At 34.2% G+C, this 15,429-nt stretch overlaps 1 protein-coding gene across 4 annotated transcripts; it reads right to left on the reverse strand.

The window, feature by feature from the left end:
- Positions 1-43: 43 nt before the first annotated feature.
- On the reverse strand, positions 44-12,694 carry LOC138324898 (CYFIP-related Rac1 interactor B-like). Of its 4 annotated transcripts, none has more exons than XM_069270129.1 (8): positions 12,595-12,694; positions 11,978-12,114; positions 10,774-10,848; positions 9,839-10,041; positions 8,635-8,761; positions 7,639-7,709; positions 6,412-7,013; positions 44-6,071 (listed from the first exon to the last, which is right to left on the reverse strand). In XM_069270129.1, exons 2-7 carry the CDS (start codon positions 12,068-12,070, stop codon positions 6,947-6,949), a joined length of 636 nt encoding a protein of 211 aa, XP_069126230.1. In that variant the 5' UTR covers positions 12,071-12,114; positions 12,595-12,694; the 3' UTR covers positions 44-6,071; positions 6,412-6,946. The 4 variants fall into 4 exon arrangements, with proteins under 4 accessions (XP_069126230.1, XP_069126229.1, XP_069126228.1 ...); XM_069270128.1 differs by having other exon boundaries at positions 44-6,104; XM_069270127.1 differs by having other exon boundaries at positions 44-6,115; positions 6,225-7,013.
- Positions 12,695-15,429: the final 2,735 nt, after the last annotated feature.

Raw genomic sequence — 15,429 nt, forward strand, 5'->3', positions numbered from 1 at the left:
CGTAATCTGGTGAGCTCAGATTGGAATCACAATAAAACATCCATTTGATAGAAAGAGAAAATAAGATTTATTTTTTGTTGTAGTAGACACAAACATTCAATACAGAAATCACTCAGGAATCTGAGTTTGTATAATATATTAGCCAAATCTATATGATAAATGGGAGCAACACTCTTGTTACAGTTAGTTATAGCTTTAATGTTAATTACATATAGAATACAGTACATGATTCCAGTACACCGATTTATACGGAACATTTTAGTTACATTACACTAAATAGTCATTTTACATTTGAAAATTTTAATACATGATGTTTTTCAACTTTTAATCCATAATAAAAAATTTTTTTTTCACTTTATCAGAATTGTATTTTTAGAATTTTTCATTAAATTCACAAATTTTCAAACTTTAAAAATGTACCTAAATTGATAAAATGTAAATCTTATCCATATTCACGAAAAGGGAATATCAAACTGAATGTGGAAAATGAGGAGTTGTAAAGATCTGAATCACTACAAAGATGAGGTGAGAAGTTCTTTCCAATCTGGTTAAGATATAAATGGTGGGATGAGAAAGATGTATAAGGCAGATTGACCCGACACTTTGTAATAACATTCTAATGTAGTACAGCCATTTCACATCGTCAATAACGGCAACAAATCATAAAATGTATATAAAACAAAATAGAAAGCAGATTGAGTCAACAAATATTAGGTCTACACGTCTCTCACACAAAAAATCACACATCATTACAAAAGGCACATTCCAACACAATCGTCACCAGGCCAACTGCATCGCACTGTAACAAGCACGGTAACAGCATGTTAGCGAGAAGGTAACAGGTCAAACTTAATGAGGAGGTTAATGGTACGGGAATAACAACAGATTAGAAGCACAATTTCAATAGATGGTTGTTGTTGTAATCTCTCTACTAGAAGACAATGTTTGTATTTTGACTTTTTGAGCATGTTATGAGCATATTCAAAAGTATCAAGTAAACAAAGGCGCATCAGCATGCTCAAAATTCAATGTTACTTTTACAGTATGGTCAGGAGTCATGTGACCAAGTCCTGTGACCAAGTCCTGTCACATGTTCGAAAGTCTATTGGCCCTAGAACAGGTGCCCTTGGAACATGCTCAAAAGTCAATCTAAGTCCTGAAGTATCAAGTATTAACCTAAGAACAGGTTCAGAAGTCACATGCTTAAAATCACTGCTACCCTTGGAACAGGTGCCAAACAGATGCCCTTGGAACAGGTGCCAAACAGCCCTTGGAACATGCTCAAAAGTCAATCTAACTCCCGGAGTATCAAGTACTAACCTATATATTAAGATGTTCTAGGTTTACTAAAGAAAAGAAGCTGTCTTATCCTCACAACACACAAGCCTTTCTAGATGTTATATAAAATGTTAGATGTCGAATAGTTCGCACCTTATTCTGAATCCTTACGATTGAAAGAAATGACTTCTGTGGTAGACTATACAACAAATGTAACAAAAGCAGTAACATGTATAGACTTTATACAGACCAACATATATCTACAGTATTACTGAACACGACACTATACCCTAGTATCCAGCAGGGGGGAATAATTCAGGACGAAGCCTACACAGCAGTGACATACAGAGAGCCGCAATAACAGAAAACTTACATTGTTTTAAATATATCTTTCATTATCAACTTATTAGATCTACATCAACATTCAATATAGTAAAGTATGTCAGTCTTACATAATAATAATTCTACATCATTGGATGACAGTGTGGCTTGGCAATGTATAGTACAGCACTATTGATGCGCATAGTGATAGTACAAGTTCTAAACATCAATGTGAAATAGAAAGAATATGAGATAATGTATTATTTAATAAAAAAAAAGTGCTCAGAGTTTATAAATTATTTAGTGAGAATTCTTTTGGATAATTACATAATTTATACAATCTCATGAAAAATGATATAAGGCGGAGAAATGTCCTTCACATCACTTAGAAAATATGTAGTTTGAGATTTCAGAATTGAAATCACAGGTGACATAAGCAATGGAAGAAGCTATTTTTGTCTCGTGTGGTGATCATTTATTAATGTATTTAACATTCATGTAAATATGCCACACACAATTTTATCAAATTCAGAGTGATGAAGTCAATGAAAAATTACATTATATGGACTTATGAAACAGAATACCTGTTGGATGATGTTGAAATACCTTCTAGAATCTATAAAGGCTAGTACTGATAGGCCAAAGGACCAGACGCTCCTCTCTCATCAAGACCCTCACAAGTTATAGTAACAATTTACGAAGCGACATAACTTCTTCACATGAAAAGACTTCTAAAAGATTGGCAAAAAAGCCTTGCTGAATTTACAAAGCTGAATGCACCAAGTCATGTAACAACTATCCGAAGGTTTACTTTATATAGCAATCACACAACACGCTTTTTGGCTGGAATCTGTGCTATTAATTACAGGGGAGGTAACTCTCCTAGATGGAAACACAAACTTAACTCATCTCTATGACACAAAAATTTCATGCACCAAATTAACAATAAAGCCATTTCTCACAAGCAACACTATCAAACAAAATACTTGTGCCTGGGTTTTATAGTTTGTAAGATAACTATAGGACGACTGATGTAACATTTCTAAATCAACTTGGATATCTTCACTGAATGTGAACATACAGACATAAAAAGGGAGTCCAGAATGAAATAGAACCAGACCTTTGACAGAAGTGATGTATAGTGATTGTGATTTAGATATTGTTATACTTGTTATTGTTATATTATGCAAAACAAAAGCTTTGTTAAGCTAACAATACCTGGTATCTAACATACAGAACAAGCTTTGTTAAGCTAACAATACCTGGTATCTAACATACAGAACAAGCTTTGTTAAGCTAACAATACCTGGTATCTAACATACAGAACAAGCTTTGTTAAGCTAACAATACCTGGTATCTAACATACAGAACAAGCTTTGTTACGCTAACAATACCTGGTATCTAACATACAGAACAAGCTTTGTTAAGCTAACAATACCTGGTATCTAACATACAGAACAAGCTTTGTTATGCTAACAATTCCTGGTATCTAACATACAGAACAAACATGAATTACAAAATACAAAACATTCAATAACGTTTACAGGTAATTACTTAATACATTTCTTGAATCACCAGTTTACTTCGGTAAATAGATCAGTTTTTAATCTGGAGTTATCTCCCTTGTACTGTTTTTGTCCACACTGCATTTTGACATACTGCAAACAAGTATACTTTTGTGTGCCATTTAATTTTACGAATTTCATTGCCACGGAAGAAATCGCAAAAACACATGACCATGAATTTGATGGCAAACACAAACAATGAACTCTAAATATGTTAGAACTTGCAAAATTTCTCTAGATCGCTGCAAATCCATGGTATGTCCCAAAAGCGTAAAATTAAGTCGTTGCAAAAATACATTATGTGATTTTTGTGTACATGACAACAGTATCACTTTCTTTTTAGCCTTAAAAAAACAAATAAACTATATAATTTTATATGGTAATTAAGGTTTAAGTTCACACAGATATTTTGAATAAGTCTTGTGTCTAATCCAATACCATTTCTTCTTGCTATGGAATGTTGAAAAACAAGTTGTATTTACTTCTTTAAAAAGAAGATAAGTTGTAATATATTAAATGTACAGAGTGATATTCAACAAACATTTGCATCTTAGGAATCTCATTTCATCAAGCAAAACTTCTATATATTAAATATTTTAATACATGGAGTCATACACTATTTTTATTATCTTGCTCGTCATGAAAAAAACCTATCTTGTGTTGTTTTTCTGCCACAAATATAAAAATAGATATAGAATAAATATCCTAGATCACATTTCGCTACACCGTGGTCTAGTTAAGGGATATAATACCACTACAGGGAGTTATCTACCCTTCACCTTTCGTCATTGTACGGAATAGAATATGAATTAAACCATACACAAGGTTTAATTACTGGATATGTGTTAAATCACTCAGAATTTACATTGCAAACGTAAATCCAAAATTATAATGAACATTCTTCTAAGAACAAATGAAAACCAGTTTCTGAATGTAATTTGTATAATATTCCTTCACTAATAGACTTCTACCCCCAACAAGTGGATATCATGACAATTATTTATTTTATTTAACACCGGTGTATTGACCAGATATAACCATTATTCTTGAACACCGGTGTATTGACCGGATATGACAACTATTTATTATTTAACACCGGTGTATTGACCGGATATGACAACTACCGGTATTTATTATTTAACACTGGTGTATTGACTGGATATGACCATTATTTATTCTTTAACATGAGTGTATTGACCTGATATGACTATTTTCTTAACATAGATGAACAGACCAGATATGATAATCATCTGTTTTTGAAACTGCTGTGAAGACTGAATATGGCAATTATTTACTCTTTATATCGATGAAGAGAACAAATATGACAATTATTTCCTCTTTGTGAAAAGACTAGATATGACAACCTAACACTCTCACTGCCTGTTTGGAATGTTTGTAAGGATAATTCTACAGTTTGATGTCAGTTGGTCTCCTAAACACAAAAGGATTGGTCTAAATTTGTAAATTGTATAATAAACTGATACTTTTGGTAATGATTTTATAACAAATGGTAAAATTCTGTGTCAGGTTATTCTTTCTATGAAATATGTTGAGGAACCATGATCAGGAGATACAATAATCTAGTTTTGCTATCCAACTCTTATGTTTGTAAGGTTAGATACATTATTCTGTACCAAGAAAGAATGATCAAATTCCATTTTTCATCAACAGTGCAGTTTACACAAACAGTTTGTGTATAACATGTTTAACACCTAATTACATATACAGTGCCACACACAAGCAGAAAACAATAGCAATAAATTATCTCTGATATCAAATATACCTCTGTACAGCCGATCAATGCCTTAATTAGCTGGGCATGCACTGAACATCACTGTCTGACATTCTCCCTAAATCTTAACTTACAGGAAACCAAAAGGTTCTGTCTGGGACTACTCACAACGTAGACAGGAGAACATTGTCTTTACATGCATGTAACTAAACCGGTTAATAACCAAATTAAAATTTGATTTTATGCAGTGCAAAAGTGTTGTCCTCTTCAATATATCTTCTATGGCACTTAACATTTCACAAAAATTTCAAGGTACAAATTCTGATTCACTAGATACAACGCATATCATAGTCTATCATGTTTCACAGTGTACATCAGCGTTACGTAAAACCTTTGTTAGGTATCATTGTTGCTAGGTAACGTGTTGCTAGGTAACAGATACTGGTGTTGGAAACTATAATCATCTCTTAATAACAATGTAATATAAAAGCTTCCTCACAAATATATCAACAGTATCTAATCTGATCTTCAGTCTTTGAAAATTTTTTTTAAGCATTATCGCGATCGTCACATAGACACGAGTACAAATTGGCACTTTTCGTCATTATTTTGAAGAGAATAAGCGAGATACTAAATTCACTACATCTAAGATACTCTATTAAGAGATTTTCATGACCATTGATTGACGAGCACTAAAGATGACTTATGTTATTCTGTACGATATGACGAAATGGTATATACAATCTTAAACATATTTATACCGCTATGAACCACATCCAATGACACGTAATTGCTGATAATTAATTATGACATAAAAACAATTCCAGCTAGACAAGTGGAATGATCAACTTTCTCTGCTGCCGTTACTGTCCAGCTGTGTAACTCGGTTAATGTCTCTTCCATCACTTCAGCTTATCTTTGTTGGTTACTTCCGTTCAGGGATCCTTCATAAACGCCTTAACTTTGGTAGGAGCCAATGTTGGTGATACCATAGTACAGTGGAACATTGTCAATCAGTTCTAAATTGGTTCACTTAACTAGGTTAACTTGGCTACTGAACTAGTAAACCTTGTAAAAACTAAACTTGTATTTAACATGGTTATAACAAGTAGGATAAACCTGGTTTAAGTTTCGTAATAATTCTGGATATAACCTACAGAACTTAACTAGTTAACCTGGATATAACCTACAGAACTTAACTAGTTAACCTGGGTATAACCTATCATCTGATACTGAACTTAACTAGTTAACCTGGATATAACCTACAGAACTTAACTAGTTAACCTGGGTATAACCTACAAAACTTAACTAGTTAACCTGGATATAACCTACAGAACTTAACTAGTTAACCTGGATATAACCTACAGAACTTAACTAGTTAACCTGGGTATAACCTACAGAACTTAACTAGTTAACCTGGGTATAACCTACAAAACTTAACTAGTTAACCTGGATATAACCTACAGAACTTAACTAGTTAACCTGGGTATAACCTACAAAACTTAACTAGTTAACCTGGGTATAACCAATCATCTGATACTGTAGTTAACCTAGTTATGTCCTGGACAGGCTGATGTACTACTTAACATGGTTATAATGTAATTGATCATAGTATATAACCTGATAATGTAGATAACCTGGTTATATATGTTATATCAACTAGCCAACATATAACCTGGTTCTGTTATCCTGCTTAACATGGTTATAGTTAGGATAACCTGGTAGTTAACAAAGAGTTAACTCTGATAACCACCAGAGAAACTAACTAGATCACCTGTGAAAACCGTTGATCCAAGTATCAGGTAGCTGACTGTAGAATAATCACAAACATGTAGAAGTAAAATCGAGATCTCGTTTAGACGTTGAGCTGTGCCTGACTAACAACAGTCCACTGTACACAGGGGATAACACACTGCCCCACCACAACCCTTCCACTGAATCACAGGACCTTTGACCCTTCTGACCAGTGGTCAGTCCACAAGTCTTTAGGTTTATAGCACTACTGTCTATGAAGCTGGACTCTGTCATGGTTTCTACACAGACGACACACTCATTCAGCCAGTACTTGTTTTATAGCCTTGGGTGTGGACTCGTCGTTTAGATGGGTTGTTGTATATCTGTAAAACAAACCATCATATTAAAGATATATCTACCGAAGACTCATCGTTTAGATGGGTTGTTGTATATCTGTAAAACAAACCGTCATATTAAAGACTTATCTACCAAAGACTCGTCGTTTAGATGGGTTGTTGTATATCTGTAAAACAATCCGTCATATTAAAGATTGATCTACTGAAGACAGCTTGTTTGAATATGGTAACAGCCTGAGTCAATCATGTAAGGACAGCCTCCCAAGTATGTGTTGTGTTTTATGTAGAATCTGAAAATTTGTCATTTTGAATTCCACCAATAAAATTAAAGATTTGGGGCTTGAATAAACGTCTATATGTGATTTATCTAGCACTTTAGTAAATAAAAGGTTGCCACTCCTTGGATATCATCATTCCGCCCCAAAATTACCAGCTATACAATAGGATATTAAAGCTTATACAACTCTGACAAATGTCATGGCTTAATGTACACAGAATCATCCACTAACGAGCATAAGAATAGATGTTTTGGAGCCACATAATTTGTATATAATGCAATACTGAAGCTTATATATAAACATCCTTGACAAAGGAAAAAGAGACCTTGTCTTTATCTTTTAATGTTGGCCTTCATGTGATGGGATATACGTACCTTAAAGCGTTTAATAATCCGTCTACTCGACCTATGTGTTGCTCTTTTAATACTTTAATTGATGCTCTTACCTGTAAAGAAACAACCACAGTATTGGTTAGCAGATAATAGCATCAGACCATTATTTATCTTAGCCAATCTTTCCCACAGGTAAATTTTCATGATGGTCCATTGCTTTCAGTGCCTGATTATAGAGTTATCTACCTTTGCCCATCATATGGAAATATAGCATTTTTCAATAATATCATATTTTGTAATATAACTAAATCATGTCTAAATTTTCCGAAGTTTAACAACATTGTATAGTTGATAAAGCCTTTAAGTAGTGTCATCAAATACAGTCAACCACTTCTTTTTTTCGTGAGATACAAATTTTTGCAAGAATGCTCGAACAAAAATTACCAATTGCGAATGATTAGATAAAATGTATATGCATTATATATGAATACACCATTGTCAATTAAGAGCAATTAATTGCGAATTTATGTATTAATTAATATGCTGAAAATAAGAAGGGGCACAATATTAAATATGTAAATATAAAATGGCTAACAGTAAGATACCGTAAACTGTTTTGTTGCCTTTATAGTAGATAAAGAAGCATAAAACATGGCCTCAAAGATCAATAAAATTGCAACTGTGAGGACAACTTGAAGGGAATCTACATTTCCTCTGTTGATGTCATACAGATGTAATGACTAGAGAGAAACAATATTGTATACTATAGTTCTTCAAAGTGAAATCAAAATGGAGTTTTCTTTCAATAATCTGTTTACATTCATTTACTAATTTATCAATTTCTAACATTTGCTACACATTTCATATTTTACATTAACCATGTATGGCATTTAAGCTTTGTAATAAACTCTTAACCTTTGAACTTGCATCTATCATACTATGAACTCTTAACCTTTGAACTCGCATCTATCATACTATGAACTCTTAACCTTTGAACTCGCATCTATCATACTATGAACTCTTAACCTTTGAACTTACATCTATTAATGAGTTTTTGGTAAATGCTCCAGTAGGATGTACATGATCGTAGAGTATAATGACTCCGACCATCACTCGCATGCAGAACATCCTTGTGTCAGCGTTCTGGAATCGGGCATTGAATTCCCTGTCAAATAGAAACAGACATCACATATATCATTGAAGTTGCTGCTGCCTCGCTATCAAACAAAAGATCTGAGGTCTATGTTTGACTTAGCTAAGCGGAGATGACACTTTGCTTTATTTTGATTGTTTAAATTTTTTAAGGTTTAATTGTTTTTGGACCAAAGCGACAGACCCCACATCACTGAATCAGTAAAGCCAGGGTTTGAGTTTCATTAGTTTAACGTCCTATAAACAGCCAGGGTCATTTGAGGATGTGCTAGGTTTGTTTGTGGATGAAAGCCAGAGTACCAGAGAAAAACCACCATCCAGCAGTCAGTACTGAATCAGTAAAGCGGGTTTTGCCAGTACATTAAAACATTTACAGTAAAACACGGTTATATAAAACCTCTTGGGACCAACACAAAAACTTCACTATAAACATAGTTCGTTATTCAATATTACAGACGGCTTATAGGATTCTTGACTGGGAATGAAACGTTGCAGCATGTTCGTTATAAATGTTTTTCTTTCACTGTACATGGTTATAACGTTGTAGTTTTTTTCCCCAACAAGTTTATAAAATAGAAATATGTCTGTTAGACATTAACTGCTCACAAACTACTTCCTAAAACCTTTATTTCCTGTACATGCATCTATAAGGCCTGTGTTATGAGACATTTTACATGTAACAAATAATTACATAAATAATTAGATAATTACACATAGGAATGCAACTGCTGGTGAAAATCCAATTTATATCATTTATTTAAAAAAAAAGGCTGGTGGCACTAAATAACAGTGAAATCTATTTAATGAGATAAGTCAATGACTTCTGGTATCGCGTGGGCAGTTGGAATTTGCACATAGCAGAAGTATACAGACTCAACACCGACAATGAAAATAATACTATAACAGTACCCTCGCACAAACTACCTGTGGTATGCCGATAACAAAGTAATTTGGTTGGTCCCCAGAGTTTCTTTATAACCCTGTTTTACTGTACTTGAAGTATTTCATTGAAATTATATCATTATGCACATGAATTAAAAAGAATGATATCATTATACTCACAAATTAATAGGAATATAATTATACTCACGGATTCTCGATCATCACCCGACAGATGTTGGCCATGGCGCCCAGACATTCCGTTGTGTTTTCCACAGGAAGTTCCTTATTATGGGTAACAAACTTGGTGGTGGCCTCACTCAGTACCTTCAGCATGGGCGTGGCGTTGGCGTAGAATAGCGACATTCTGTTGGCCATCTCGTTTGATACAACGTTTTCACTATGGTTATCATCCTGAAAATACAACAATCTAGGTCATCCAGGTTTCAAATAAAGGTCATCTTTCACCAACAATGGACATTTGCCCATGAACCCTTAAAATACGTTTAGAAAATTCAAAAGGTCCCAGAGGCCTGTGCTGTGGCCAAATTAAAATTGCCCTGTAAAAGGGTTTGGCAGGGTTACCTTTTTGATCCAAAACAGTATCAAAATCATGTTTTATGTCTTAAAACTGTATTATTTAGTGACGAGTATAAATAATTACATATTATGATAACAAATATGTACACAATGGTAACAAATAAAATTTTGACTTCATTTTTAAGACAGAAAATGTCAAACTTTTGGGTGCTATCTTTGGTCCTTTCAACCAATTTATAACATTTCAGAACCGTTTATTAGCTGCAGAAGTTAATCTGATCCAAAACATGCAAACAAATTATCAAGATAAGAATTGTTTGGAACATTGTACATAAAGAACTACTTTCTATTTTTTGTTTGCATGATGCAGGTTTTTGATTAGTTGAGCTTTTCAAAATAGGATTATTTTACAGAATTATTCCAACACTTCAATATAAGCATACAATGTAAACATTTTATTTATTTGATTGTATTTTTAAGTAAACTCTAAATCTCCGACTTTGTGGAGAGGGTGTATATAGGCTTTGCCTGCTGCCTGATCCAAATCTTTTCGATTTAATAAAATATTTTGAAATGAAAAGTCTCCGACTTTGACTGATGTCTCACCTCATTGACCATCTTCATCCGACTGAGTGTCCTTCTGTAGTAGCTGAAGTCATTCTGTATTGATGGGTTTGTCATCTGCCAAAATAGAAATCAGGTTTAACAGTCGGAAATCAGGTCAGTGTGAGAGCAGGTAGGGAAATTATGAATGGAACCTTTCACTCCTTTAAGGGTGAAACAGGGAAATCTCAACTGGAGGGGTAACATCATTAAGTTGTCAAGCACATTTTTTGACAAGCATTTGTCTGCTTAAGAAGATCTAAATCCAGAGGGTTTTAGATTCTCCTTGTCTCAATCTTCAAGGGAGTGAATGTTTTTTTCTTCTCTTTAAATTGTTTGCTTTCTGATGTATTTCCAGTTGACTGGCATAGATACTCGAAACATTCACATGATACATTGGAATGGTGTAACACCATGCTGTTGTTGTTGTGACATTTTAAAGCTGTTTTGCCCTAGCTAGGCGAGATAAAATTTAACCTAGATAGATATCTTACCCTCATTGAAAGTACAAATATCTCTGTCCAGGTTAAGAGAAAACTGGACGTTTTGTATCAAGGAATACCAAGAGAGCTAACAAACACTAAACCAATTATGGGACATTATCAATACATGACCATGGCACTTATTGTAATGATAGCATCATTAATTTTAAAGCATTCTTGACTGGCTTTTAACTGATGGTGCAGATAAAGATACCTTTGAACAATTGAAATTTCATCCTCATTTTGAGCATGGGAGAACCATGAACATATGATCATACTCGAGCTTGTCACAGTAGACTGATGAGAGATCTACAACCCTTAAGGTCTCTGTGCCATTCAGAACCTGATTTGTCATGACCATGCGGTTTTTGCCGTGACAGATTTCAATATGATGTGCAGCGACGGACAATGTTCACTCCAAGGTATGTATTTGGCTATATCCATCTTTTTTCTTTTGCATACAGGAGAAAAAGAATCATTCCCTACCTATGAGGGTATGACAACAATATCACAACCCTCGGGAAAATTCCTGAATGTCTAACCCTCGGCAAGCCTCGGGTTGGATGTTCGTGAATTACCCCTTAAGTTGTGATTTCGTTGTCACACCCTTTAGGTAGGGTAAAGACTCTATTAATCCTTATGAAAACTTTGGCTCGTCAGCACAATGCAAGCCTGATGCTGACTAGTTATAGATGAAGATAGAAACAACAAGTGTTCATACTTACTTTTAAGTCATCAAATCTGAGGACAAAATCTAGAATTTCAGCAAATTGTTTAAATAATGCCTGTTGTGACTCGAGGTGTTCCTGGGGAACCATGTTGTTGGAGCAAAGATCTGAGAGTAACACTGGTATCACATGTTCTGTGGAAACAAGAAAACAGAATTTACAACAAAATCTTTAAGAAGGATCTTGGCTTGTCCCCACTATTGAATGCATGTAGAAAAGAAATTTTGATGATATTGGTTCTCTCTTCTTTCAATCCTTCTTTAAAACATTTGATAAGCCTGAGGAAACTATACAAATCAATGTAGCAAAACCAAATTGTCAGATTGTGGAAAGTTCCAAAGAGTTCACCGTCCCTCAAGAATGTTTCTGGCCAGATTGGTTACAATCATGCAGAACTTTATGCCTAGTAGTGATTTCAAGGAAATGTTGGCAGAAAGACAGAGGCCTTTGAGCCAAGTGAGCTAAAAATCAATACATGGCAAAATATAATATGCTCGTTCACATAAATACTATCAGTTTATAAAATGATGCAAATTAATCAAAACTTTTGATTTTTCCTTTTTGTATCTATGACCTTGACCCAGTCACTCCATACTGTCCTGCATTAGACTTACCTAGCTGTGCACTAAATTCAAAGTAGGTTTTGAGTTTCTCCACCAGGGGACAGACTGCTTCCCACGCCTTCTCCTGGAGCTCGTCATTGTTCGGATTGGATATTGCCTACAACACACCAACATCACAAAACTGTTTCCACATACTCTCGAGCTTCTGAATCACTTTTGACCTATATACAGCCCTTTGATCAGGATAACAAATTAACTTTCCAACATCATATTGGCTTTGACATTGACTAGTTAATGAGTTACATTTTGTGTGCTACATGTGTTACCTGCCATATTGAACTGTACACGTAACATTAACTCATTAGACGATCATGAGTTACCTGTAACATTAACTCATGACACAATTTACCTGTAACATTAACTCATTTAACGATCACGAGTTACCCGTAACATTAACTCATCATACAAGTTACACTAACATAAACTCATTAGACGACATGAGTTACCTGTACATTAACTCATTATCATGAGGTTACCTGTAACATTAACTCATTACATCATGAGTTACCTGTAACATTAACTCATTACACGAGTTACCTGTAACATTAACTCATTACACAGAGTTACCTGTAACATTAACTCATGACACGAGTTACCTGTAACATTAACTCATCACACGAGTTACCTATAACATTAACTCATTACATGAGTTACCTTAAATTAACTCATTACATGAGTTTACCTATAACATTAACTCATCATTTACGAGTTACCTGTAACATTAACTCATTACAAGAGTTACCTGTAACATTAACTCATCACACAGAGTTACCTGTAACATTAACTCATCACACAGAGTTACCTGTAACATTAACTCATTATACAACTTGACAAGTTACCTGTAACATTAAACTCATTACACAACCTGAGTTACTGTTATAACATTAACTCATGACAGGAGTTACCTGTAACATTAACTCATGACACGAGAGTTACCTGTAACATTAACTCATTACAGAGTTACCTGTAACATTAACTCATGTACATAGAGTTACCTGTAACATTAACTCATGACACGAGTTACCTGTAACATTAACTCATTACACGAGTTACCTGTAACATTAACTCATCACACGAGTTACCTGTAACATTAACTCATTACACGAGTTACCTGTAACATTAACTCATTACACGAGTTACCTGTAACATTAACTCATTCACATGAGTTACCTGTAACATTAAACTCATCACACAAGTTACCTGTAACATTAACTCATTACCGACAATAGTTACCTGTAACATTGTATTACCTTAACAATGAGTTACCATGAGTAACATTAACTTATTAACACATCACACGAGTTACTGTATTTTCATTTACCTTTTAAAAGTTAAAAACATTTAAAACTATCAGTGGTTTCAACATGGAAATGTTTTAAACTGTTATACCTTTACTTCACCTGTTTTAAAAGTACTGAGTCGTTACACAAGTTACCTGTTGTATTGACTCATAATATGAGTTACCTGACATATTGACTCATTAAATGAGTTACCTGTCATATTGACTCATTATATGAGTAACCTGTCATATTGTGACTCATTACATGAGTTACCTGTCATTTTACTGCATACATTGCGTCTTTTTAACTAGTAACGTCATATTGACTCATTATATGAGTTTTACCTGTATTGCTTGTTATAATAGTTACCTGACGTATTCAACTCATTATTGAGTTTATAGTGTATTACTCATGTAATGTTTATTAACCTGTGGTACTGCTTATATGAGTTACCTGTCAGTATTGCCTTGTTATAAAACATTGAGTAACCTGACGTATTGACTCATAATATGAGTTACCTGTCATATTGGCCTTTTGTTAATATTAGTTACCTGACTTATTGACTCTTTATATGAGTTTACCTGTCAATTATTGACTCTTGTTATATGAGTTACCTGTCGTATTGCCTTGTTATATGAGTTACCTGTCATATTGCCTCATTATATGAGTTTACCTGTCACGTATTGCCTTGTTATATGAGTTTAACCTGTCGTATTGCCATTGTTTATATGAGTTACACTGTTGTATTGCCTTGTTATATGAGTTACCTGTCGTATTGCCTTGTTATATGAGTAACCTGTCATATTGCCTCATTGTTATATGAGTTACCTGTCGTATTGCCTTGTTATATGAGTTACCTGTTGTATTGCCTTGTTATATGAGTTTTACCTGTCATATTGCCTTGTTATATGAGTTTACCTGACGTATTGCCTTGTTATATGAGTTACCTTTCGTATTGCCTTGTTATATGAGTTACCTGTCGTATTGCCTTGTTATATGAGATTACCTGTCATATTGCCTTGTATATATGATTTACCTGTCGTATTGCCTTTGACACATTATAATGAGTTACCTGTTGTATTGCCTTGTTATATGAGTTACCTGTCGTATTGCCTTGTTATATGAGTTACCTGACGTATTGCCTTGTTATATGAGTTACCTGTCGTATTGCCTTGTTATATGAGTTACCTGTCGTATTGCCTTGTTATATGAGTTTACCTGTCGTATTGACTCATGTTATATGAGTTACCTGTTGTATTGCCTTGTTATATGAGTTACCTGTCGTATTGCCTTGTTATATGAGTTACCTGTCGTATTGCCTTGTTATATGAGTTACCTGTCGTATTGCCTTGTTATATGAGTTACCTGACGTATTGACTCATTATATGAGTTACCTGTCATATTGCCTTGTTATATGAGTTACCTGTCGTATTGCCTTGTTATATGAGTTACCTGTCGTATTGCCTTGTTATATGAGTTACCTGTCGTATTGCCTTGTTATATGAGTTACCTGTCGTATTGCCTTGTTATATGAGTTACCTGTCGT

The sequence above is a fragment of the Argopecten irradians genome, chromosome 6, assembly GCF_041381155.1.
Source record: "Argopecten irradians isolate NY chromosome 6, Ai_NY, whole genome shotgun sequence".
NCBI classification, from domain to species: Eukaryota; Metazoa; Mollusca; class Bivalvia; order Pectinida; family Pectinidae; genus Argopecten; species Argopecten irradians.

Excerpts from the sequence above, each read along its gene's own strand:
- LOC138324898 (XM_069270129.1), bottom strand. The coding sequence starts at position 12,070 with ATGGTTCCCCAGGAACACCTCGAGTCACAACAGGCATTATTTAAACAA. Across the intron at positions 10,042-10,773 it reads GGATGAAGATGGTCAATGAG|GATGATAACCATAGTGAAAA; the intron begins GTGAGACATCAG and ends TTGTATTTTCAG. Across the intron at positions 7,710-8,634 it reads CCAAAAACTCATTAATAGAT|GTAAGAGCATCAATTAAAGT; the intron begins GTAAGTTCAAAG and ends GTTTCTTTACAG.